The sequence below is a fragment of the Belonocnema kinseyi genome, chromosome 7 (genome assembly GCF_010883055.1).
Source record: "Belonocnema kinseyi isolate 2016_QV_RU_SX_M_011 chromosome 7, B_treatae_v1, whole genome shotgun sequence".
NCBI lineage: Eukaryota > Metazoa > Arthropoda > Insecta > Hymenoptera > Cynipidae > Belonocnema > Belonocnema kinseyi.
Window position 1 is genome coordinate 88355243 of NC_046663.1, and position 26131 is coordinate 88381373.

The 26131-nt window shown below is 28.9% G+C and overlaps 2 protein-coding genes across 3 annotated transcripts; one reads left to right on the forward strand and one right to left on the reverse strand.

Moving 5' to 3' along the window:
- The first annotated feature begins 89 nt into the window (after positions 1-89).
- LOC117175832 (epsin-2) lies at positions 90-23494 on the forward strand. 2 transcript variants are annotated; one of them, XM_033365603.1, is made up of 15 exons: positions 98-332; positions 3792-3839; positions 4620-4728; positions 7120-7212; positions 7303-7561; positions 11922-12121; positions 13663-13708; positions 13881-14043; positions 14209-14338; positions 15076-15166; positions 15272-15283; positions 15741-15835; positions 15917-16115; positions 17582-17758; positions 21555-23494. In XM_033365603.1, the coding sequence occupies exons 3-15, from the start codon at positions 4714-4716 to the stop codon at positions 21680-21682; spliced, it is 1608 nt and encodes a 535-aa protein (XP_033221494.1). In that variant the 5' UTR covers positions 98-332; positions 3792-3839; positions 4620-4713; the 3' UTR covers positions 21683-23494. The 2 variants fall into 2 exon arrangements, with proteins under 2 accessions (XP_033221495.1, XP_033221494.1); XM_033365604.1 differs by lacking the exon at positions 15272-15283 and having other exon boundaries at positions 90-332.
- On the reverse strand, positions 22359-26049 carry LOC117175835 (protein C10). Its single transcript, XM_033365607.1, has 4 exons — positions 25814-26049; positions 24959-25135; positions 23873-24036; positions 22359-23267 (listed from the first exon to the last, which is right to left on the reverse strand). The coding sequence occupies exons 1-3, from the start codon at positions 25848-25850 to the stop codon at positions 23906-23908; spliced, it is 345 nt and encodes a 114-aa protein (XP_033221498.1). The 5' UTR covers positions 25851-26049; the 3' UTR covers positions 22359-23267; positions 23873-23905.
- Positions 26050-26131: the final 82 nt, after the last annotated feature.

A 26131-nucleotide genomic window follows, 5' to 3' on the forward strand; every position in this document is an offset into this window, starting at 1 on the left:
GTCTTTCGATGCATATATTTTTTGAGGTTAGGAATAACGAAAATTGTTCTGAGTCTTTGAAAAATGTTCGCGTCTTTTCTAGAATTTTTAAAAACTTCATATCAATAAATAAAAATATCAACTAAAAATCATGTTTACTAAAATGTTTTTAATCGGAAAAAGGAAGTTTGTTTCTCGGAAATTGTACAAACGCCATCTTGATTCATCGTAGCTTTAATTCGCCAGAGTCAGTGCCTGTGAATGGACTTGTCACAATTGTTCTATATTATTTTGTACGTGCTTTGTTTCGTGCATTGTATGCATTGTATGACAAATTTCAAGACCGCGCCGAGGTGAGTCTTATCTAAAAGTGTCACTTAACCAAAAATTTCATCTTTGGCAAAGCAGAAAAAAGTGTCGGTGTGACAATCGAGTGCTGAAGTTCTCGGAATCCATTGCATTTCTTTATTCGACGTTTATTTTCTTGTCTTCCACTTCTTTTTTTCTTTCATGTGCAAATTCCCTGTAAAATTTAATAGCCTGTAAATTTTTTACTATTTCTGAAAAGTTCTGAGTTCGCCTCGGGCTCAAGTTAAATGGCCAGGACGTCACGCTCTCGCGATTGACGTCTACAATATTTTCATGAGTCTCACCCTCGTTCCAGTGTGTGCACACTGCAGTATAAATTGTAGGCGTGTTGGTGAATCTGGAAGTCACCTATGAAGATATAGGTGTAAGCTAGTTACGCTCATTGTTGTGAAAAAACTTTTCTTTTCTGTTAATTTTAGGTTAATTCCTTATTTATTGACTCTATTTTTTGCTTGGATTCGATAAAAAAAGTAGTGTGGAAATAGAGCAAAAATCTCGGATTTTGACATTTCGTTTGTGGGGGTTCATTGTCAACCTTATCTTTGAACGTGCTTGGAGATATTTTTAATCTCTTGTTTTTCTGAGACAGATTTAGAGTTTGATTACGAGCCTTTTCTCTTTCTTAACCTTACATTTTTGGGAGTATTTCTTTTTATTTTAGTTTAATTGCAGCTGATTTTTATTGATGAGATTCTGTGTTTTATGTATACTTAATAATTTTGAAGCTTTTACCTTGTTTGTATGTTTTTAAAATTTCTTTCAACATTATTTTTTGTAGAAGACACTTTTTTCTATTTAGCTATGTTCTGTATATTATTTACCTTTTTTTTTTAGTTCTGAACAGGTTTATATTCTTTGGAATGTATTTATATTTCATCCAAGACGTTTTTGCATATTTTAGAAGCTCTTTAAATTGAATCGCTTTTTAAATGAATGGCTTTTAAATTTCAAGGATTTAAATTTTTCAGTTGGATATCTTACAAATTAAAAAATGTTCAGTTGCAAATCCTTATTTCCAGAATTATTAAACGTTTGAGGCTTGAAATTCTAAATTTTTCAGGCTTCAAATTTTTCACAAATTAAATTTTTTATATTGTCATTTTTAAGGTCGAAATTTTGAATTAAAATTAAGTTTGCTAATTAAATACGTAGAATATTGCAGAAAGTGCAAGCGATCAATGCAGTCATGGTCAGTTAGATTCTTAATGCTATTAATTCTACACTGAGAAACCTTATTGTGGAAGACAATATGTGGTGTTTCCTCTTCAGACTATTGTCGTCATAGAAATTACTTTGCCATTGAAACTTGATTCCACGCTTGAAACACTTAAACTTGCTAAATCTTTTATTATCTCCAAACTGTTATTGTCTTCCTCGTTTGAAAAGAAAATGACAAGAGTCCCTTTTATTAGTTACAATATGTATACTACAAGTTTTTAATTTTCATTTTAGTATTTGAATATTTTTTTTTATGTTTGAAAAGATGAAGTACTTTGAGCCAGTCGGCGGAATTCTGCTTTCTTGAATCTAATCAGATTCTATATCACGGTTACAATGACCTGAATACTTGGCATTGAATAAAGCGTGAATGGAGTAACCCTGAGAAATTCTTAAATACTTTCTTTTTTTAATTGAAATAGCAAATCGGATTTTAGGATGAAACCGAACTTTTATTTATTGCTTTATTTTGTTACTTTAGATCAGAAATTTAAAAGTGAATACGTAATTTGTCTATTAAAATTTATAGCGTTATATTTTAAATTCTTTCATTAACAATACCAATCTTTTAGAAATTATTACCATTATAGAGATCATAGTATTTCCCCTATTCTGCTGTATTTAGCCGTTTTTGACGATTTAATTCTTAATAATAGTACTTTTTAATAGGGAAAATATTAATTTTCTCTAATTTACAATTGAATTTTTAACTGTTTAAAATTCATTTATTAATTTTTTTTCATTTTCAAAATTCGAAAATTGAATTGTTTTAAATTGGAGAAAACTGGAAATTTAATTCTTGAAAATTATATTTTAAATTGATTGATCCAAATTGTCAAATATAATTCTTTAATGTCAGAAGTTATAAAAAATGAATTTAAAATTATTTAAAACTACAATATAAGAGATTGTTTCTTTTTTTCAACTTGTAAAAATTGATTTTTAATCATTGCTGTATTTTTACCCTTTTTGGAGAAAAACTTAACCTATTTTCCATTTTTTGAGCTCCTCTTTTTGGATTGTGATTCCTGTTATTACAATAATCGACTTATTCATTCTAAGGCAGAATACAATAATGAATTATAATTCAAGCAGTTCTTCCATTACAATTTTTATAAAAATGACTCACATACTTATACTTAATAATTAAATCTTAAAAATTGTAAAGCAATGCAATTTCGAAATTATTGTTTCAATGAAAGAGAGAGTCATATATAACATTTTTTTCAAACGTATAGTCAAGGAGAGCTTTTTAATTGAAATTAAGAAGCACCTGACTTTACGTTTTGTTTTGGAGTATAAATGATTATGGATAGTAAAATATAAAGCCTTTTATGAAGCTTGATTCAATTATTAAACAAAAGCCTTGGAAGTAAAACAGAGTTTGAGAACAATGATATTTACAGATACAATTATCTTTATTCCTGGATATAACCAATTATACTTAAACTCCTCGACTTTTCATTTCTTATTATAAAGACTCATAGTAACTTCATTCACAAGTATTGTTGATACGTGCCGTTATAATTATCATAATTGGCGTAATAATTGCGAGATTTTACATCGCGAATAGAGAAATTAAAAAATATAGATATGAACAAAAATAATAGGATTTATACAAATAAATTGTATTCAAAAATACTTTATCGGCCACAAATCTCAATTAGATTTAGTACCTATTTATCATGGATTCAGTCTTCGATCATTTTTATTAAATTGTAAGCTTGATTATTCTTGATAAGTTAAGGAAGATATTTCCAGAATTTCAATGTACTTATAAAGCATCTTTTTAAAGAGTCTTTTAAATTCTCGGATTTTCTTTTGGGTTGACAAATTTTTCTGATATGAAAATAACAACTCTTAATACAAACATCGTGTGCAATGTCATAGTTACAAAATCTTTTCGCGTTCATAGTAAAAAATGGTAAAATGAGTCAACTTGACTTCATTTTCGCATCTTATCGAACTATGTGGCGAGATTAGATAAAGAAATCTCCAACTGCTCACAGAAAGGGATTTTACTGGAGCTAATAACAATTCCAGGCGAAAACAAAGCAAAAACCTAGGGCACTCTTCAATTTTTAATTTGTAAATAAAATGTTTTCAGCAGAAAATTAATTTATAAGTCGATTATTTATTCCTTTGCCAAACGAGGCCTAATGTATATTATCATAATAATATATATTATTTAGAACTTACAGGTAATTTTTGTTTTTGTGTTTCAGGTTGGAGAAAGGGATTTTAATAAGAAGGGACGAAAGAAAAATATAAACGTGAGTGATCGAATTTCTGATCTTTCTGCGCATGCCATCAGGATGTAGATTAATTTCTGTAGTGCATAGTTGACCTTTTTAACGTAAGAGTCAATTTTTTTTCATAAAAAAAAACGAAACAAAAAATAGTAAAGAAAGTTCGAGTATGTGATATTAAATGAGTAAATTTAAATTTAATTTTATAATTGATAAAATACAATGAAAGATTTTCAGACATTTATTTGTAGAAATACTTGATTTATTATAGTTTTTATAATCTTACGATTTTGCATCCACTTGTGAAAAAGCTGTTTAAGTCTTTAGAAACTTGTCGGCTAATTTTACAGTTAAATTCAACTCATCAGGCGCTTGTTACACACCTAATTGGTTCATGCGATTTAAGATTTTCATCTTCACAAGTTTAAAGAGTTGTGCAATTTTAAACTGTATATATTTCACTTGCATGGTAGCGCACTTGGCTAATTTATTAGTTCGGAACGCATCGTTCACATATCCATGTTTTAATTTGTAAACGATTAGAATTCCATATTTGCTTGAAGATTATTGGCAATCCTTTCTTTCTTTATCTTATTTCAAGTTAAGTAATCGAGAATTTTGAGTTTGACGTTTCTATTTTGTAAATACACTTCACTTCGAACTGATCATATGAAAAATATTTTATGAATTCAAAATATACTTCGTTTTTGCACTATTAGTTTTTGTAACTTGGTAATGTTCACTATTTCTGGCCAGCGTCGTTTAATAAAAATTATGAGTTTAACGTGGTGTCTGATAATTTAGGATTTTGTTCTGATTTGGTGCATTTGGACCTTTTCTTTATTCCTGGGCAACGCATAATCTCGTCATCGTCGGCGTCCATATTTGAAATAAAACGATGGCCATGGAAAAGGTAAATTTTAAGAAACAGAGAGCACTTTAAGCTACTTTTTTCATAAAACACTCGCAAATTGCATAACCGAAGTCTATAGACTCTTTAAATTCAGGAAACACGTCAGGCACAAATTGATTTTGTTTTAGTTCTCGTTTCTGTTTGCAAATCCGTTGGCTGTATGATTGAGTACAAATTCATAATTTATGAATATAAACTAAAGTAATTGTATATTATAATAGTGACTTTTTTCACTTTTTTTCTGATTATATAATCTGCTTTGGTAACCTGTGATTAGACTCGCGAACATGTAGATGAATTCTCGTGAAAGAAGAAGAAAAAGTTAATAAGTGATGAATGTATCGTGCATGTTGTGTATTTTTACACTTGTTTGTCTTTGTAGTTAGAAAATTAATGTATTTTCATACTCAATTAGCGATCTTGGTACGTTTTTTAGCCCTTTCTTTTTTGTTATAATATTAAACCATTTCTCTTTCAGAGTAAGCATGGCTCATTCGGCGATAAAGAGAGTAATGTGGAGGGGGGTGGGGGGATTTTTAGATTGATTTAGAATTCGCGTGTTATTTATTTAAATAACAAGTTTGTTCCGCAACACTGCTCCGACCTAGGTTGATGATCAATCTCTCTAGCGATCACCCCAAGTGTCTTGCATCACAACGTCAGGGTGGCCACATGTCAGAGAAGTCAGGAAAAGAAATGTTTTTCAGGGAAAATAGAAATTGAAATGTTTTAATATTATTTTGGAAACACTTCCTAACATTAGTATAAATATTTTTTTAATGTACATTATTCAAAAATAGAATTTGATTCTTAGTTTTTTATATGCAGTTATTTATTTATTGATAGTTTGGGTACATGTCCTTTACTTAATAAATCCATACTGCTACGTAACTTGTTTTACTGTTTTGTTTGGCTCATTATTAAGACCTTATTCGCTTTTGTAATACTTTCTTGTCAGGGAAATTCGTCTAAATGCCAGGGAAAAGCCAGGGAAATGTGAAGCTCTCACTCGGGCCCAATAGTATACTAGGTTTTTGTTTTAGTTCAGGCGTCCATGCATTTTCTTATGCAAGCTCTTCTGTTTTTATGGTTTCTTATGTCTCTTGAATTAGGGCCTCATTCACATATTCTAACCATTTTTTCCGCGGTCTGTCTCTGAGCACACTGCCATTCACTTTACCTTGATTTACTTATTTCATTAGTCGTTCATCTTTCTTTCTCCCAACATGCCCAAACTATTTTTAAGAATTTCTTTCACATATGTCAACTAGTGCTCTCTACACCACATTCTTTGAGGACTATCTCATCACTCACTTTGTTCATAAGTGTTTTGCCGCACATCATACCTAGGAATTTCATGTTAATCTCGTTAATTTTACTCTTATCCTTTTCTTATAGAATTATATATTGCTGTTTTGCTTTACTTGATATGTTTTTGCTTCTTATTATGGGTCCAATTCTTCATCTATCTTTCCGTCATTAGTGAATACTAAATAGGCTACCAAGATATACGTATCTATCAAATTGTTCTATTCTCTCATCATTTGGACAATGTTGCACATCGTTTTCTCACCTTTTTTTCAAGGTTATTTTCATTTCCCGAAAGAATAAGTACTTTTTTATATATGTTACTTACCGTCTTGATAATCTGATACTGCATAATTATTGCAGTTGCTTTCATCTCCCTTTCCTCTGTATATTGGGGCGATAATCGCTTTTTTTCCAGTCATCGCGTGTCCAGATATCGCGTTTTATATCACAGTTGTGGTGTCCTACAGCTCTTTCTCATGCTGCCTAACTGTGTACTTTACCTCCCTTCATATTGAACCTCCCTTCTGTTTTAAAATTATCTTTAGTTTCCCTATCAGTTTTACTTTCCTTTTTTTGTGTCTGTAATCATTTTAGCATTAGATTTGAAAAGAAGGTATGTTAAATATTTTCGAAAAAGGCATCACTGAATTGATAAAATTGCGAATTCTAATTTGATGGTTTGAATTTCGAAAAATATTTGGGACGTTTTTTCGGAGGCACGATTATATTTCTGGTTGTCTTATACTAATCTGAATAATAAATACAATGTTGTAAGATCCTAATAATTTTTAATAATTTAATCATTTAAATATAGAGATTATCGGTTTTGCAGGTTTCGATTATAAGGCTTATAGGCTAACGAAATTGGTTGCATGGCTTAAGTATCATTTACCCTCCCCCTCCCATATTTATCGTTGAATTGATTTTACGTTGTCCTTTAGAAAAGAGAAATTCATTGTCATCTTTCATATGCTTTGCGAAATATCTCCAGAATCTCGAGAGACCAACAATAAATATGGGCTTTGAAATCCATGATAGAGCAAAACTACTCTTGTGTGAAATGCAGCGGTAATGTTTTAGATGCGAAAGCAAGGGCAGGACGTCATGCAGGTCAACTTGGCAGGAATTAGGCGAGATATCCTGAATCTCGCTCACAATTACAGCAATGCTCAGGTAATTAAGTCTGAGGTGCAATTTAATTTAAAGTATTTTATTTAGTCAAATTAAATGTCGGATGTGTAAAAATTGGATGAAAATTTGTAGAAAGCTGTACGAAAAGCGACGAGCAATGATCCGTGGGGTCCAAGCAGTACGCTCATGTCAGAAATCGCTGATCTGACGTACAATGTTGTAGCATTTACAGAAATTATGCAAATGCTCTGGAAACGCCTGAATGACCATGGAAAAAACTGGCGGCATGTATACAAAGCCTTGGTACTTTTGGAGTATCTCATCAAGACTGGTTCGGAAAGAGTAGCTCAGCAATGCAAAGAAAACATCTTTGCTATCCAAACTCTAAAAGGTAAATTTATTTTTAAATTCTTGTTATTTAATGGTTGGCTCATCATATTCAAAACGAAAAGGTTGACCATTCAACTTTTGAGTGTACACTGTACACTAGATTTCAAGAAATTTCAAAACACAGGTGAAGATATTCGCGTAGAATTCCACGAGGAAATTCGAGTGGTATTAAAATATCACTCGAACAATCCACGCGTAAATCTCGTAGAAAGATAACCATCATTTTTCAATTGTAAATATCTCAAAGATTACACACGATTACACAAAAATTTTTAAAGTTTTCAAAAGATTTCACAAAGATTCCCCTGAATTTTACTAAGATGTCAAAGATTTTCAAAGATTTCAGATAATTTCTCAAAGATTTTAAATATTTCAGAAGATTTTGAAAAGATTTAAAAGATTTTCAAACACATGTCCTTGTGAAAATCCTCGTAGGACATTAAACATAATTTTTCAACTGTAAATATCTCAAGAATTCATAACAATGTTTCAGAAGATTTTAAAGTTTTTAAACTCGGGTGTAAATCTCTGCATTTCAAATCAAATCAAATATTTTGAAAGCTTTCAATAGATTTCAGGCGATTTCAAAAAAATTTCAAAAAATTTCAAACGATTTCATAAAGATTTTACAATAATTTCTCTAGCATTTCAATTATTTTAAAAGATTTCAGAAGATTTCACAAATATCTCAGAAGATTCCACAAAGATTTCAGAAGATTTCAACGATTCCAAAGATTTTCTAACACATGTGAAAAACTAGCGGGAAAATTCTTAAATATTTTAAAAGTTTTCTCAAAATTTCAAATTCATGAAAAGATTTCACAAATGGTTCATTTCATTTTAATTCTCCGAAGTTAGTTGCGGCATAACTTTTAAAAATTTGGATACTTAATTAAAATAAAATTCAATGCTTTTTCAACCTTACTTATCACATAAATTCTGAGACTCTGATAGTTAAAATCCCCATTTAAAGATAAGACAAAAATCCATTTCCGGGATGGCCTGTTGCTGATTCAAGCCCACGACCATTTTGTTATAAAAAGTTATTTAGTTTCGAGGAAATGAATGTGTCAATTGGCAATCTCAAAGTGACACTGACCACAAATTGGAAGAGACTCGCTTGCGGATTGCGATAAAAAATGTAAAACCGTCAGTTTCAATGGAAATTAATAGTTTTATTTATTAAAAAATATTTATTTACTATATTAAAACTTACTCCTGAAATATTGGTTTTCTGAATGCGGGAAAAAAGATTCGATCTCAAATATTTAGTCAATTTAGAGTAAATTTTCCAAACATTTTCATGTTATACTGTCGCCATGTTTAAAAATCGGCTTTTGGTAAAAATTTAAATTGCACTTTCAATTTTTTACTGAATTAAAAACGTGTTCCTAGGATATGGAGACGGTGAGTATGAAAATAAATGTTTGATACTAAAAAATTGTTCTATTCTGAGAAAATCAAAATTTAGTGTGACGGTACAGCACTGTGACAAACGAAAAACTAAAAAAAGGCCATTTATTTCAATAAGCAATAATTTCAAGAAATATCGATGCTGAAGAAGAGAACAAAATTATTACTGCATTGGAGAATAAAGAAAAACTCAAATTCTGCAATGTAAAATTTAATTTAATCAATTTAGACGTGTTTAACAGTCTTTAAACTTTTTCTCGATATGTGCAAAAGTGACTTTATTGTGAAATAATTAATTGAAATTATTTTTGAACAAGTTAAATATAAGCATTTTTCAGAACTTTCATATTCTTATTAAAATTATTTTCAGATTGGCCGCTGAACCGGGAAACCGGGAAAAGACAGTGGGTTTTTTTTACCGGAAATTTGATCAATTTTTGAGGGAAAAAAATCTGTCCAACTTAGATTTTAACCATTTAGCTTTTTAATTTTTAAGTGTACATTTTAATTTGAAGAATTTTAAAATGCAGTTTTAAAGACTTAAACAATTAAAAATTACAAGCTTTTAAAATCGAAGATTTTTTATTTAAAAAACAAACATTTTAGTTGATCAGCTGTAAATATAAATGAATTATTGATTTTTTGTAATAAATTGTACATTGAAAGTTAAAAAGGAAATAATAATTGTTTTTGCAAGACGATTCAGAATCAAATCACAATTTAGACTTTCTAGATTTTAACGATAAAAATTGAACTGTTTCAATTGGAAAGTCTTAGTAAGGAAACAAATGTGAACGTCCAATTGAAACTTTATAAACTATTTTCAATTTTAAAATTATAAATATAATCACAATCCAAGGCTTTTATTAAATTTTAAATATTATTCCAGTCTAAAATACTGAATTTTCAAACTATTCAATTGGAAATTTTTTTAATCCGGAAAAGGACAATTACTTAATATTTAGAAATATCGATACTGTTTATTCAAAATCAGTAATTATAGATTAAATATTCAAAACTAAACTTTGGACGTTACAATTTTAATTTTTCGATATTAAAATTGTTTAATAATTCAAACGAAGTGTCTACGCGTACCAACAAAATCGGGCTTTTCGTACCAAAATTTCGATGCAAATAGTCCACGGCTTAATTTGAAACCAAATACAGAATTTGGGAAATTTATTTATTTAGAAGAAAAACAATTTCCAAGAAAATTGAAAATGATTTTTTAATTATCAAAAATTGAAAACAATTTAATTACAAAAAAATCTAAAACGACATGTAAATGTTTCAAGATTTTGTAATAAAATCTTGAAGTATTTCAAGAGGTTTTAAACTATTTAAAATAAAGATAATTTAACTTTGAATTTAAGAAGTGTTCAGTTTAATAAAAAAATGTAATAGTTCAATTTTTAACGTTTCTAGCTTCAAATTGCTTAAAATTATATAAATTCGAAATTTTTGAAATGCATTGCTTGATAGTTTAATTTAGAGCATTGAAAATTGTAACCTGGATTTATATTTTTTGAATTGAATCTAAATTTATAAAAGTTAAAAAATTTTAATTTTACAGTTTACCTGAATTTAATATAAAATTAATTAGTTAAAAAGTGTTAGTAGATTCCATGTTATACGTGTAAATTATTGAAAATTTAAATCTAACATTTTTGAATTAAAAAACTTTAAAACTTCAGTTTTAAAAGTTAAAAATTCAAGAGTTGAATTTTGAGTGTTTTCAATTTTGAGTCATTTCTTCATTTCTTTATGCCGAATAATGAGAATTTTAGTTTTATAATTTGATACTTTGGAGGTTTTGTTCATTTTCGAAAGTGATTAACCCATACGGAGAAAAATAAAAAGTCCGATGTTTACAATTGCTTTCCTATTTATCCCCCTGAAAATTTCGCGTTGGTCCCGAGCCTTTTTTTCCACCTTTATGATTTTAATTTATTTTAAAAGATTCCAAAGGATTTCAAGAGATTTAGGTTTAACAAAATTTAGAAATCGTAATATTTAAACAGTCATTGTTATCGATTTTTAAATACTATATGTTTTTAATATTCGAAAATAAAAATCTAGAGATGTGAACGCGCGTGTGCATTTCATTTCAACGGTATTTTTTAGATATGTTTAATAAATAATTTCAATTTAATTTATATCCAAGAAATTCTAAATAAATTTTATTTATTATCATGGATTTTTACGACTTAAAGGCATTTAAATTATTTTTTAGTGGACTTTAGGGATTAAATTAAATTCCAATTAGAGGATATAAAGGATTTCGACAAATTTAGAAGGATTTTATAGGTTTTAAGTTATTTTAAAAGATTGTAAAGAATTTCAAAAGATCTTGTTTAAAAAATTTATAAAGCCTAATATTAAAAAATGAGTTTTTATAGATTTTTAAATAGTTTGTTTTTAAAATTGTTTTTAAATAATAAAACTTGGTCAGGAATATTTAATTATACCTATAATTATCACGATTTGAGTATTAAAGAAGAAATTTTAGAAGAGGAAATATTCTCGATTATGAGAACGATTAAAAACAGAAAAATTGTGTATGTAATAAATGTTATGTTTTCTTGTGCTTTTTTATATCGCTGTGAATAGTTTTTCTACGACTTAAGTATATCCAATATAAAAATGAATTCTTTAATGGCAAAAATCATTGAAAATCATTTAACATTATTTAAGAACTACACCATTTCTTACAAAAATATTGTTTCTTTTTTTCTAAATGTATAAAAAAATGTTAAATCTTTCCCATATTCTTCCCCTTTTTCGTTAAAAAACTCCCCTATTTTCCCTTTGTTGTATCTTTTTCGCTGTGATCCTTGACATCTGAAACGTTTTAAAATTTCGACAAGGCTTATCCGCCAGATTTCAAGAGTAATTAACTCCTCAATTCAAAAGTACATCCTAAAATATAAAAATTAATTCCTTTCCAGATTTTCAATACTTGGATGGACACAAGGATCAGGGAATAAATGTGAGGGAGAAAGCAAAGCAACTAGTGGCCTTATTGAAGGATGACGAGAGATTAAGAAATGAAAGAGCGAGAGCCTTAAAGGCTAAAGAAAGAGCGGTTCAATCCGTTCGTGGATTCGGAAGCGATGGAGCCGATACGATTTCCCCAGTGAGCGGTGACGTGAGTAATTAAAAAATATCTAATTAAAAGGGTTTCTCCCTTTTTCTTGAAATTCTCCTTTTTCCCCCTATTCTCAACAAACTTCCCCTTTTTCTCCTTTTCTCTTTGAATATACGATATTTGAAAATACAATATTTTTATTGCGCGAAAAATTCCCTGAAATAAGTCAGTGTATCCATTATTGAATAATAATTAAAGCAAGTATAGCAGTTGAATCAATTATTTATGAATAAATAATTCACCCGTCTCCAGTGCTGAACCATTAAAAATACTCTTTAACCAAATTTTATTGTGAAACATTTTAAAGCATGTTGAAAATGTGAAAATTGGAGACAAAAGTTGTTATCCAATATAAAATGGAAACAATTACAAAATAATATACATTGTACTTTTGAAAAAAGTATTAGATGGTGAACACTTTTTATTTAAAATGTACAAAGTTAAATACCTAATTAAAAAATGGAATATTCCAAATTCATTGACTGGGATGTTAAATGTTCTAAGGTGAGCAATTTTTATTTTGAGTTTAAGAGCACTGAAGTGTAGGGTAGAGTGAAAATGTTAAAATAACTCGTTTGTGCTGAGGAGAAAAAAAACTTGTGGGTGGGCATTCGACAAAAGTTAAAAAGAATCTAATCAGTAAAATTTAACGATTTCAAATTTAAACAATTTTCTTTTGGTTCACAAAATTTTGACGAATTCGTTATATTAACAGCTTTTACCAGTAAAGAATAACAAAAAGTACGAAATTTAAAAATAAATTTTTTGCTCGATAACATTTTTTGTTGTTGTTGAAAATTTGCAGAAACATGTTCCTTTGAAAATAGTTTATCATTTTGTTTTTTCGAGACAAACAAATTTTTTTTTCGTAATTTAGGATTTTTTAGATTTAATTTTTTTGCGATTTTGGAACGTTATAAAAACAGCGAAAAAGAATTAATTTAGAAAACATGTTTTTCTATATTAAAAAAAAATCTAAAAATGGTAGAATTTTTTAAAAATTAAAACAATATTTAATTGTAAATTTAAAAACGAGAACAGAATATATTAACCGATTTGAAATTTTTTCTCCACTTCTTTTGGATTTCGACCCACAAATTGTTGTCCTTCAGCTCAAACGATTCGATTAATTTTGGCATTTTTACTTCGCTCTACTGAACATATGAAAATTGTGTATTCAACTTATTTTATTTTATCTCGGACTTTTTTATATCACTGTGAATGGATTTCCAACGCCATAAGTATATCCATTTAAAAAAAAATAAATTGTCTAATGTCAGAAATATTTGAGAATCTTAAAAAATTATGTAAAACTTTAACATTTCTTATAAAAAGATTGTTCTTCTTGACATGTAAAAATAAATTTGTCTTATGCCCCCTATTTTTCCACTTTTCCATGAGAACATTGCCCTATTTTCACTGTTTTAAGTTCCTTTTGCGCTTTGATCCCTGAATTGAGCTAAAAAGTCAAAATAGTAGCTGAATCAAACAATGAAAAATCAAAATAAATGATAAAAATAATTTGATTAATTTTATTAAAGTTTCAGGAGTGGGAACCATGTCAGATCGCCGAGTCTACGTCAAAACGTACGTGTCCACCTTATCTAGCTCCATTAACTTTAATTTTTATTTCGGTGGCCATTTGTTTCTTGAATTTTTCTGCACGTCTGCAGTGCATGCGTTAATGATAAATAAAATTGATTTCTTTCGCGCGTAATGTTTTTGATAAAGTAAATATTGATTTTCTATAACTGTTCAGCGGAATTAGAAGCAGCAAGACCGCAAACTGTTGGCGAAGAAGAGCTGCAGTTGCAATTGGCACTAGCGATGTCGCGAGAGGAAGCCGAGCAAGAAGAGCAAAGAAGGCGTAGCGACGATGTGAGACTGCAATTAGCACTTAGTCAAAGCCAACAAGACTTTAAGTGAGTTTCTATAATTTCCTTTAATTTAATTTATTTTATTTTAAAGAGTTTGGATAAAAGCGGAATCGTGTGTCGAATTGCTTAAATAATTCGACAAATGTTTTTCAATAGTTCTAAATGGTTACGTAATGAAATTAAATGTAATATTTGATGTTTTATTTTTAGAGCTCCACAGGCCGAGAAGCAAAGTCACATGCTCGATTTGCTTGATGTAAGCTTGGGAGAAGCTAGTGGATCTAATGTGCAAACTGACCCCTGGGGTGTCCCGATCACTGCGCCGCCTCCAAGACCTCAGGTTAGTTTTTATTTTTATTTGATTGAAAATTTATTTCATTTTATGTATTCGTTTGCATGTTGCATGACAGTCTCTGGATTTATCACACATTCAATACTCCGAGGTAGGTTGACGGTACACATTTAAAATTTGTAAAATGTCTGACGAATTTGATATTAGATAATAAATTTAAATCGCAACAATAGAGTAGGAGTATTGTCCATGAATTTGAATAATGATTCAAAAAATGTTTATTTTATCATCTTATACTTAAAATTCAGTGCTTATTTGGGTAAAATTAAAGGGGGTAATATATTAAAATCAATTTCAAAGGCTACGTATTTCTAATTTTTCAAGTAAAAATTTTTTAAACAAATAGTTTTATTTTCAATGAAAAAGATGAATTTTCAACTAAAATGATTAATATTTAACAGAAATAATTGAGTTCTTAACAAAAATAATAAATTTTCAAATAAGAGGATTAATGCTCTACCAAACAGATGATTTTCAATCAAATACTTGAATTTTCCACTAAAAACTGCCAATTTTCAACTAAATAGTAATTGAATTTTGAACTGAAAAAGATAAAATTTCTACCACAAATAGAATAGTTAAATTATCAGTTTAAAAAAATGCAACCACACTGCTGACAATTCCAGGTGGGAGAGACACCCTGTAATTTTGTATTGAAACATTATACATTGTACGTAAACGCTATATTTCGATTATCAAACCTAATTAAAAATTAATTTTTTTAGGGTCAAGGCGATCCTTGGTCAGTTCCTACAACGAGCAGCACTTCTCCGCCAGTCGTCGATCCTTGGGCTCCGACTCCCCCACAAAGACCAAGTATGTTTCGTCAAACTAATCATGCTTGTTTTCTCGACTTACTCATTCCAAATAACTCTATATTTTATTTTTGCATGTTTTCTCATCTGTATTGATTGTGGGTAGCTGAAATCTCAGGTAAATACTTACCCTGCACTTTTAAATCACCTGAATTGTTGCCTTACTTTACTTCAGGTTAAAACATCCGTCTTTCGTAGTAATATACATTTTTACTAATAATCTAGGCGAGGTGTTTAATGTTTTTGTACAGATAATCACTTTTTGTGCTATTCTATTTTAGCAATGCATCAGTAGACTAAAAAAAAAGTTTGATTAATTTTAGATTTACACAGTAGCATGATTTGTTTGTATGATTAAAAGTTAAGAACTTTTCATTGCAGAACAAGTTATTTTGAAAGATATTTTTATATAAGCAAAAATAATTTTCATTTTTAGGGATTCTTATGTTTATATTTATTTTTATGTTCTTTAGTGAACTAAAATTTAATTTAAGAGTTATTATCTAATTAAAGTTTTCTTAAGACTTTCTAGATTTGATTAAAACTGATTTCATGATTAAATTGTACTTTTTTAGCGGCAACTGTCGATCCATGGCGAGCACCTGCTCCATCTCCCGCAACTGTGGCTTCTCCGCGAACTGCAGATCCGTGGACTCCAGCGGAAACCAGGGTATGTGAAAATTTATTCTTAATTTAAAAAAATGGAAAACAATCAGCTCGAAGTGACTGAAATCAAGTTTTTCTTTGATAGCCTATCGGATTTAATCTACCACCATCGTCAAATACTAATTTCACTTCTGCAACAAATGGATTTAATGGCGCTGGCACCAATTTCAATAACGTTTCGTCGCCGAATCAAGAAAATGCCAGTCCGCTAAACGACCTGGATGAGTTCGACATCATTAGCAATCGAAATAAAATGGGAGCAAGTCCTCCAGCCGTTAATAATGGTAACAAATAAAATTATTTCCAATTTAAAAATTAATACCTTTGGGAAGTGCAATTGATGTATTTGCTCACTATGGGTGTATCTATTTTTGGCCATTTTAGGAGCATTTTGCTTCCTCACAGGTATAACATTTTTTACCTCAAATAGGGAGGGGGTTTTTCCTAACAACAAAAAATGGATACTTTCAATATTTTTCAAATTTATGTTTCGTTCTTACCGTTCTTGACGTGATTTGGAAAAACAGTATTAACTGCAAAAAATCTAAAAATTAGTTTTTTTTGTATATGGTTGGAATCGTGAAAAAATGCGCACCTGATTATTAAAATAATTTTTATAAGTTTTCAATGACTTCAAAAATAATTGTTGCATAATTTTTTAAAAACGCCGTTAACTGCAAGAATTGGTGAGTTGTGATTTGAGGGGGGGGGGGGCGTAAGATAATAATAAGCAAAAAGTAATGTTTTCAAAATCTTTTCAGTTTAAAGTGGAAACAATTAGTTGGAAATTTTAAAAGGAAATTGATCAACAATGGTGGTCCTGATCTAGTTACCACGATTAAAACCACCTCACAATTTGAGTTGAACATTTTTTAAAATGTTTTATTTATATTTACATTTATGTTAAAATTAGTAATTTATTTGAGACTTAACATGTACAAAATTTATTTTGTAATATCTTATTCGTTTTCTAAAATATTGTTGAATATAATCCAAGTATGTTTAACATGTTTTCATTTTCAATCGAAAATTCGAGTTTTGCTGTCACATAATACATTCGAAATTTGTTTACAATTTAATAGTTATACATTAATCAATTCCGCTGGAGCTTCGTATAATTCGTTATTTATTTAATTTAATAACAGTTATAACATCCTTATCCGTATTTTCGGTTAAAAAAAGGTTCGACTTTCAATTTATTGAAATTTATAACATTAATACCTATTTGGCTGGTTTAAAGAACAGTTTGAAAAACATAACAGAATTATTGATATTAATAATAACATTAATGATAACAATAATATTAAACAGTCTTCAATTGCAAATATTCAAAACTGATGAATTTCAAATTGAAAGTCATTAACATTCAAGAATATTCAATTGTAAATCTTAAAAACTGAAATATTAAAAGAAATCTATATTTTCCAAATTCATGATTTTTTAAATTGTAACTATTTAAAACTGTAAAAATTTGAATGAACAATCTTAAAAATTTTAGATTTCCTATTATAAAAAATGTACAAATAAACATTTTAAGAGTTTCGTGTTTTACAATTAAATATTCTGCAAATTTGATGTTTTAAATTTGAACTTTTATCAATTTAAATCTATTAATAGATCTTTATAATTGACAACATTAAAACAGCACATTGCTAAAATTTAAGAAATTAAAAATGTAGGTAATTAGAAACCTACCTCTATGAGCTATCAAAATCGTTTAAATTAATGAAGTTCATTTTCTTATTTCTAGGGAGTGCAGTTTCGCCGGATCCATTCGATTTAGTCGGCCTAAGCGATAATCTTCCTCCTAGTACTGGTGCTGTTAAAAAGACTCCTCAATCTTTTCTCGGTGAAAATTCTGCACTGGTCAATTTGGACAATCTCGTGAGTGCGTCCGCAATCAAACCTGCTGCACCAGTACCGACATGTAAGTACAAGTAATTTTATAAGCCAAACCGCGAGGAATGAAAAGTGTGTTAAGGACTAAAAGCGCATTTAACCTCGCGACATTTGAATGTACATCAGATTTTAAGATTTAAGAAATATAACAAAGATTTGAAAATTTTACAAACATTTGAGAAAATTAAAAAATATTTCGCAAAGAATTAAACGATTTCACAAAGGTTTCCAAAGATTGCTGAATGATCTCAAACATTTTACAGAGATTTCATAATGATTTTTAAGGATTTCAAAAGATTGCCAAGCTGCCCAACGATATCGAAAGATGTAACAAAGTTTCCATAAAGATATTAAACAGGTTGCCAGGATCAGGAAATTTCCGGAAATATTTTGTAACCGGGTAAAACGGGGAACTGACTGTGAATTGATTTTTTACTGACAATTTAAAAAGAATGAAGAAGAAAAATTTACCCAATCACTTGAAATACAGTGAACTCTTGATTATTTCAAAGCGCACTTATTTCAAACCCTCCATACTGGGATATTCCAAGTGGCACAGTTCCGTCTCTTCCCACCGCGATCCCTGTACGGTCTCGCCCGCTTCAGTGGCTGATCAATTAAAAAGACGCCCGAAGAGCGGGAAGCCCTCATTGGTTTGAATTAAGTATTTTAGCATGACGTCATGGGAATGCATACCACTTTTTGTAGATAACATTCTAAAAGTCAAGGTGAATCATAAATGTGCGAATTGCAATATTTGTCAAGTGTAGAATGTAAAGAATGTACTTGTACGTTTGGAATAAATTCTCCAAAAAGGCGTATGTATTCCCATGTCAAGACATACCAACTATGCTATACTTCCTGACATTTCCACCTATCCTATCATGATCGCGACGTCATGCTACAATGCTCAATATTCAGCGAAATATTTTAGTCGTTTTTATTCTACTATATTGATTTTTAGTTAGCAAGTTGTACTGGGAATAGTCAAGAATTCACTGTATCACAAAATTTGATGTCACATAATGATATAATGCAATATAAAATAATCTTTCTATCTTTTCTCTTCTTTTAGTAATTATTTATAAATTAAAAATAAGTTTGATTTCAATTTTGTTGTTAATGTTACGTTAAGTTGTTAACTTTTTCAATCATGATAGCATTTTAAATCTTTATTTTTATGTTTACATTTTTAAGTTAAAGAATTTTAAAGTGCAGTTTTGAAGACTGAAACAATTACAAATTAAAAGCGTTTGGAATTGATAGTCTTGGGGAAAAAACCTTTTTATTTGATCAACTATGAATATAATTTAATAATTAATTTTTTTAATTGAATTGCACTTTAAGTACTAAAAATTTATCAGTAATTCATTTTAAAAGACTATTCTGAATATGTTTAAAATTAAAGAATTTACAGACTTCAAAGTTGAAAATCGAACTATTTCAATTCAAAATCTTTAGTAATTAAATAAATGTAAATGTCTGAAATTCAATTTTAAATTTTTAAATTGAGACAATTTGAAAGTAAATTATTTAAAATAGAAAGCCTTAATCCGTACAATTTCATCGCGCTCAATTTCAACCTGGAACGTTATAGTTTGAATTGTTCTGTTTTTAAATTTTGTATGTTGTGAGTGAAATTGTTGAATTTTGATTTTTAAATTACAATTAAACAATTATCAAATTAGAAAAAATTCGAGCAAGTTTAAGAGACATTTAGAAGTTCTCAAATGATTCAAAATTAATTTAAAACTTGAAGTGATTTCAAATAATAAAAAAACAAAACGTAGATTTTTGCATATTTCGAACACAAAATTTAGAAGCTTATTAAGAATTGTAAACTGTTTCATACATATTAACAATGACTTTTTCTTAAGATTTCGAGTAAAATTGAGCATTATTTTTTATGTTGAAAAATGAATTTTTTAACATTTTTTCAAAAGATTTCTGTAATTGTCAAAAAATAATCTGGAAGATTTCGATCCTTTATTTTTAATTTTTCAGGATTTTTTAGGAAGAATTTGACTAATTTTAAGACATTTAGAATTTTTGAAAAAATTTCAAAAATAATTTAAAATTTGAAAATATTTAAAATTTGAAAATCAAATTTAGATTTTTGAATAATTTGAAGTTTTTTTAAAAAGAATTTTGAAAAGTTTAAAAATAATAAAGACAATTTATTGAGATAGGGTTCTTACATATATTACGTAGAGTGGTTTTCCTTTGTTTAAATGAAGGCAAGAATAATGTTGCCGTTAAATCACAAAGCACACAAGAATATAAAAAAAGAGGAAAGCATGTTACGTAATATAATATGTACGTTCCCTATCTGGAAAAATGTTCAATTATATTTATTTTGAAAAAAATAATTTTAAGAGAATATTTAGAGACATTTGAAAGCAAACACAAGTTTTGATGTATAAATAACACAACGATCACTAATTTTAAACTACTTGAAATAAAAATAATTTAATGTCTAATTTAAAAAGTGCTCAGTTTAAAACAAGTTTTTTAATTTTATTCCTTAAAATGGTATAATTTTGAAAACTTACAAATTTATTTTTTAATTATTCAATCAGGAAAATTGAAAATTAGAGCCTGGATGTATATTTCTTGAACTAAATATGAATTCGCCAATTATGCTTTGAATACTTTAAGTTGTAGTTCAGGTCTTATTACTTCAAATTAAAAAATGGTCAGCTTTCAGAAGTTCGAATTTTTTAATTTCATTGACCGTAAAATATGTCAGTGAACCGGGAAATGACAGGGCATTTTTTTCTTTGATTAAAACACGGTCATCCTGTTAAAGATTTCAAAGAATTTCTAAAGATTTAAGAAATATTTAAAAAGAGTTTCAAAAGATTTTGAAACAATTTGTAAAGAAATCAAAAGATTCTACACAGATTTTAGAAGATTTCAAAATATTTGATAAATAATTAAAATATTTTGCAAAGATTTCACATGGATTTCAAAGATCTCGCGAAAGCTTATGCAAACGCTGGATTTCAAGAGTGATCAATCGCTCGCTGTTTTATGATTAAAGGATGCGCAAAATATATTTGGTTTTACCATATATTATTTACTATAAGCACAACGCATGTTTTTAACGTTTAATATTAATTCGATAATCAGACTTATTTGTTATCTTTAATTTATGTTTGCAAAACAGCATTTCATTGGAAATAAATTCGTGAGTATATTGAACTTCCAGGAAGCCCTTGCATGGTGGAGGCACGAGTATTGTTTGTCAAAATTGTAATTTTAAAACTATTAGTTTTCTTCAATAATTATGATGTAGTCGCAGTCTTTCAAAGTAAACAAATATTTTGCATGACGGCATGATATTAAAATTTTCGTTATTTTTTTCATTTTCGCTTTTGAAGAGGTGATAACTTTCCTGTAAAAAAAATGTTTTTAAAAAATGTTGTTGACAATTACGATGTTTCATGTTTTTGCTGTTATTCCTTTCGTTTATATTTTTCAAATTCTACCCTCCGTAAAAAAAAAATAATTTTAAATTTCAATGTACTAAAAATTTAAGAGCCTAAAATATCTAAGAACTGAATATTCAGAGTATTTAAAAAACGCTCAATGCTGAAAGCATTAATTTCAAGATATAAAACTTTCGAAAACCACTCGAAATTTTAAGAACTTTTAGACCTGAATTTTAAAAAGTTTTTCATATTCTTGAGATCAATTAAAAAATTCCACTTGAGTTTTACTTTTTGTTCTGGTTCCCATTTTTCATTTTACAAAGCAAGGAAGAAACTTGAATGCAAATCCCAAAAAAGCACTTACACGTAAAAATAAAATAATAATTCCAGCGAACGTTGTGTATTCTGCGAATCCGTTTGCTGCAGCAACACCACCACCCCGTCCTTCAATTAATCAGATTCGACAAGATCCTTGGACTGCGAGTACGACATCTCCTGCGAATCCATTTCTCTCCTAGCCTGCCAATTTTCAATGTAGAGGTCTAAACAGCAAACCAAGAGAGCTACGTCCGAAAGTGTCTTTGAGATTTTATGAGCAACCTCTTACGACAAACAAAAAGTCTCTTCGTGTTACTGGAATGAATTTCGACTGTGACTTTTTCACAATTGACTACGCAAGCTAACGTCTCCTCACCTCAAGAATCGTTGCATTTTATCGAATTCTCTTCTTGGGATGCGATTCTTTCGCGAAAATATCCAGTTTATTGTAATTATAATACCATTTTTTATTCTTTTCTCATTTCTATAATAGGCCGAAAGCACGTTTTATGCAATAAATCACAAAACAACACCGAAGTCATTTACGGCACAACTGTGAATCTTTCTCATTTTATTATTAGTTTCGCGCGAAAGCTCGCTGAGGATAGATAGGTTTTTATACGTGTGCTCTTTTTTTCAAGCCAGCACCAAAATCACTGTCGAACGCGCGATACGAAACAACCAAATGTAAATTGTAAATCGAAACGCGTTTTCTACTGCAACGAATCATACGATAATAATTGTAATTTAATTCATTGTAATCCAATTAATTTTAATGCAATTTCTTCAGCGTGCTTTGTATCAAATTTTAAAAAAATAATTTTTTTATGGATTTTTTTGTTCGTTGGGCGTGCTCAAAAAAAAAAAGAGGACAAATTCGGGACTTCGAGTTCTGTTTATTTAGATTTTTTCTTTACAAGGATACTTTAGCAAGTGGCAAGGGTTAGTTTTTAAGTTTGATAAATCGAAAGTGAGTTTACAATTGAAGTAGAGCGCCAAGGAATAATTTTCAGTATGAGGATGATGCGGGGTCGAATCGCCGATGCTTTTTCGAATTGTAAATATCATTGTTTCAAGCATGTGTTGTTTTCATCGTCCTGCTTCGTTCGCTAGTATTACAGATTGCAGATTTTTTTGAGAAAAGCGACGAAAGGTCAATGGCAAGCTTCATCGGTAAGTTCTTTTGTAAAATGACCCATTGTGTCATATTCCTCTAACAACTATTAATTATTGTTTTAGCAGTTTTTACGATACACGCTAGCACTAAATGCATTATTGTAAAATGTAAACTGTGAAGTGTAAAACAGTAAAGTCGTCGTGATCGTCCTCAAGTCGAAACTACGGGTAATGAAACTCACGAGAAACACATATTCTCTCGTTCGACAGTTTTCACTTACGAAGTTTGCTTTCGACACTTTTTATCGCAAGAGAATTTACATGAAGATAATTTACAAAGAAGCTTATTTATATAAAACTAATTTATAACTGTTTATTCGAGTATTCAAGGCGTATTTTTCGGTAAATTAACAAAATTATGAAAGAACTCGAGATGTTTGGGAAAAAATGTAAATTAATTTTGGCTAAAGTGTCAAGAAATGTTACATTATAATTTATACACTGCATTTAAGAGACTTATTACTTCGTTCTTGATCCAATGACCGGGACTGTAATTGCTAAGTCTGAGTATTAAAGCGGAAAGAGTTTTTTTTACCAACGTCTTCGGTTCTTGAATTTTTTTTATCTGTTGTAGGTTTTAACAACTGATGCGAGAGTTATTTTCTGAAACTATTAAAAAAAAGCATCATAATAAATTATTATATATACATATATTATATATTTTAGTAGGTTGCGTTATACACTTATTATTATTATTATTCTGCAAATAACTTCTGTTCTATTTTATTCTTGTAATTGCGAAAATTGTAATTCATCATGAGTTAAATCTTCGAAATATTTAACATTTGGTCACTCACTAACATGGAAGTAAAATCAAAAAGTGATATATTTAGTTAATCGATGAATTTGTTTGTCAAAGACCCTGAATTCCATTTAAGATTAATAAGTTTAAGGTTCAGTCTCAAAATTTTCCGTCTTTGGTTTCTAGTTTTTTAAATTAGAGAAAAATATTTTTTATTTGAGCATCATTTTTCTTTCAGAGTATTGTTTTTTAAATGAGTATCATCATTTTTAAAAGTGTAATTTTTGAGTCTAAACCTTAAATAAGAACATTTTTAGCACTATTTTATTAGTTGTCGCAAATAATATAAAAGTAAAAAAGTATTAGTCATGGTAAAAAAATGGAAATGCAAACTGTGATATCTAATTTTTTCTCAAATTATAGAAATAACTTAAGAATATTTTTGTTAAAGAATTAATGAGTAAATGCAGACCTTCCTTTGAAAAAATATGAAATTGTGCAAATGTTAAATCACTTCAGCTGATGTGTCGATTGGAACAAGTGGAAGGAAATATTGTCGGACTTGACTATGCAGTCGAGCAATTTCTGCATCTTCTCTTTCCAAAGTTCTAATTAATTGTGCAAATTGAACTGTTCCTGAAACAAAAATATTTATTTTCAATCTTTAATTCTCATGCTATAAAAAAATAACAGTTTTAAATCATGAAAAACTACAAGGGACGACTGAAAAATCTCGAATAATAAAATTCCCGAATTGGAAAATTTTTGAAGAACAAAATTCCTGAGATATAAAAGACCCGAGTAATAAAATTCTCGAACAATTTATAATATTACCGAATTGTAAAATTCTCGAGTTTAAACGATTACAATTTTTGTTATGGGCATTATTTATTTAATACAAATACACCAATGAAATATTTTAATCATAAAGAAATATATTTATAATGTTTGAAGTTTCTAAAATTATTATTTGAATTTAAAATAAAGATGATTTTAAAACATGTATAATTCTAGACGAAACTTTTTTTTCAATTATAGTTATTTTAAATTCAAAAAATAGTGTTAAAAACATGAAATATTAAAAATAATTTGAAAAAATTGATTACTGAATTTTTTAAAAATAAATAGAATTTTTTTATTTTGAAGATTTTCAGGTTTGTATATTTTATAATTTATAATTTCCTATAATTAGGAAATTTTATTATTCGGGAATTTTACAATTAGGAAATTTCATTATTCGGAAATTTTATCATTCGCCTATTTTATTATTCGGGAATCTTAGAGTTTCATGAATTTTATTTTTCGGGATTTTTCAGTCATCTAAACTACACTATAAAAATGAAGTGCATTTTATTCACATACGATAAACGTATTGAAATTGCACGACTTTTACAGTATATATTTTAAATCAATATTACTTTTTTTATTTGATTATTTAATTAAAATAAGTCGTTAATAAAAAATTGAGAAACATTAATTTAATTTGCAACCAAATCTTAAAAATTACATTTCAAATATTTATTCCAGGAATTGAAGATTCGATAAAAAAATAACTTGCCTTCTCTTCCTTCAGCAAAGCCATATTTACGCAAAACTTCCATCTGAATTTGCGTCACAATCGGAAAAACAAACTGCATCATTTTCAGCATCTCGTTTCCAGAATTTTCTTTAGCCGCAGAAATTTTTTGTAGATTTTCCGGCATATTTAATGCTACCAAAACGTCTGTTAATGCAGCTAAAAAGAATAAAACTCTAATAAATAAGACAACTATAAAGTAAAGCGTTGCAAACGTGCCTTTTTAAATTAAATTACAACAATCGATTTTAAACTCGCGCCAAAATTATTCAACCAATCAGCAAAGAAAATTTACTAAATTTGATCTTGATTGGCTGCTGTCTTTTGTTTACGGCATTCACCGTTAGCATTGTTTAAAAAAACTGGTAACTTAGATAAAAAATTGTCGAATTTTTCGCGTTTGAGTAAAACTAGTTCATAAAGAGCTGCTCTCGCGTGGGTAGATTAAAGATTTCTTGTTTAAAATAAACTGCGGGTGAAAAATATTGTTTTATATTCGCAAACGTGCAAAATTTTGCCCTTTCAAAGTTAATACTTCATTGTGCAATTAATGTGCCTCGATTTTCGGTTAAAAAAATCAAAGTTGTGTCAGTTTTCGGAGGATATGCCGAGTATTTCTTGAGATGTGCATTAAAAGGACTAACTGTTCGCGAATTTTTCACTATTTTTAATAAACTGGTGGTGCACATAACCTAGAAACTATTTTTCCAGAACTCTAATGTTAACGATGTTAACCATATCGAACATAATCCAAAAAGGGTATGTTACTTGAATTCATAAATTTTTTGTATTTAATTTTCTAGTGAAAAAATTATCTAATAAATATATTAATTTTACCTTTAGCAGACTCCGGAGTACAGCTGAAAGTTGTCATTTTTCTTGGAAAAAGGGTAAGTGGCCACTTAACCTTTTTGTATATATATCTTGAACTCTGTGGAATTTTCTATTTTTAACGACTGAAAAACCACTATTCGGTGTTTGCTTTTTAAAGAATTATTAGGAAAAATTATTTGTTTGACAAGCGTGCTATGAAGACGTCAAAACATTGCGTAACTGACCTAACCTAACATATCGAACTTGCCGATGGATCCGTTGGTTCCGTTCCCGGGAAAATATTTGATATTAAATTCTGTGATATTTTTTTAATTTTACGTT

Excerpts from the sequence above, each read along its gene's own strand:
- LOC117175832 (XM_033365603.1), top strand. Across the intron at positions 7,213-7,302 it reads ACAATTACAGCAATGCTCAG|AAAGCTGTACGAAAAGCGAC; the intron begins GTAATTAAGTCT and ends GAAAATTTGTAG. Across the intron at positions 14,339-15,075 it reads CGCCGCCTCCAAGACCTCAG|GGTCAAGGCGATCCTTGGTC; the intron begins GTTAGTTTTTAT and ends TAATTTTTTTAG.
- LOC117175835 (XM_033365607.1), bottom strand. The coding sequence starts at position 25,850 with ATGACAACTTTCAGCTGTACTCCGGAGTCTGCTAAAG. Across the intron at positions 25,136-25,813 it reads TACTCCGGAGTCTGCTAAAG|CTGCATTAACAGACGTTTTG; the intron begins GTAAAATTAATA and ends TATTCTTTTTAG. Across the intron at positions 24,037-24,958 it reads CTTTGCTGAAGGAAGAGAAG|GAACAGTTCAATTTGCACAA; the intron begins GCAAGTTATTTT and ends TTTTTGTTTCAG.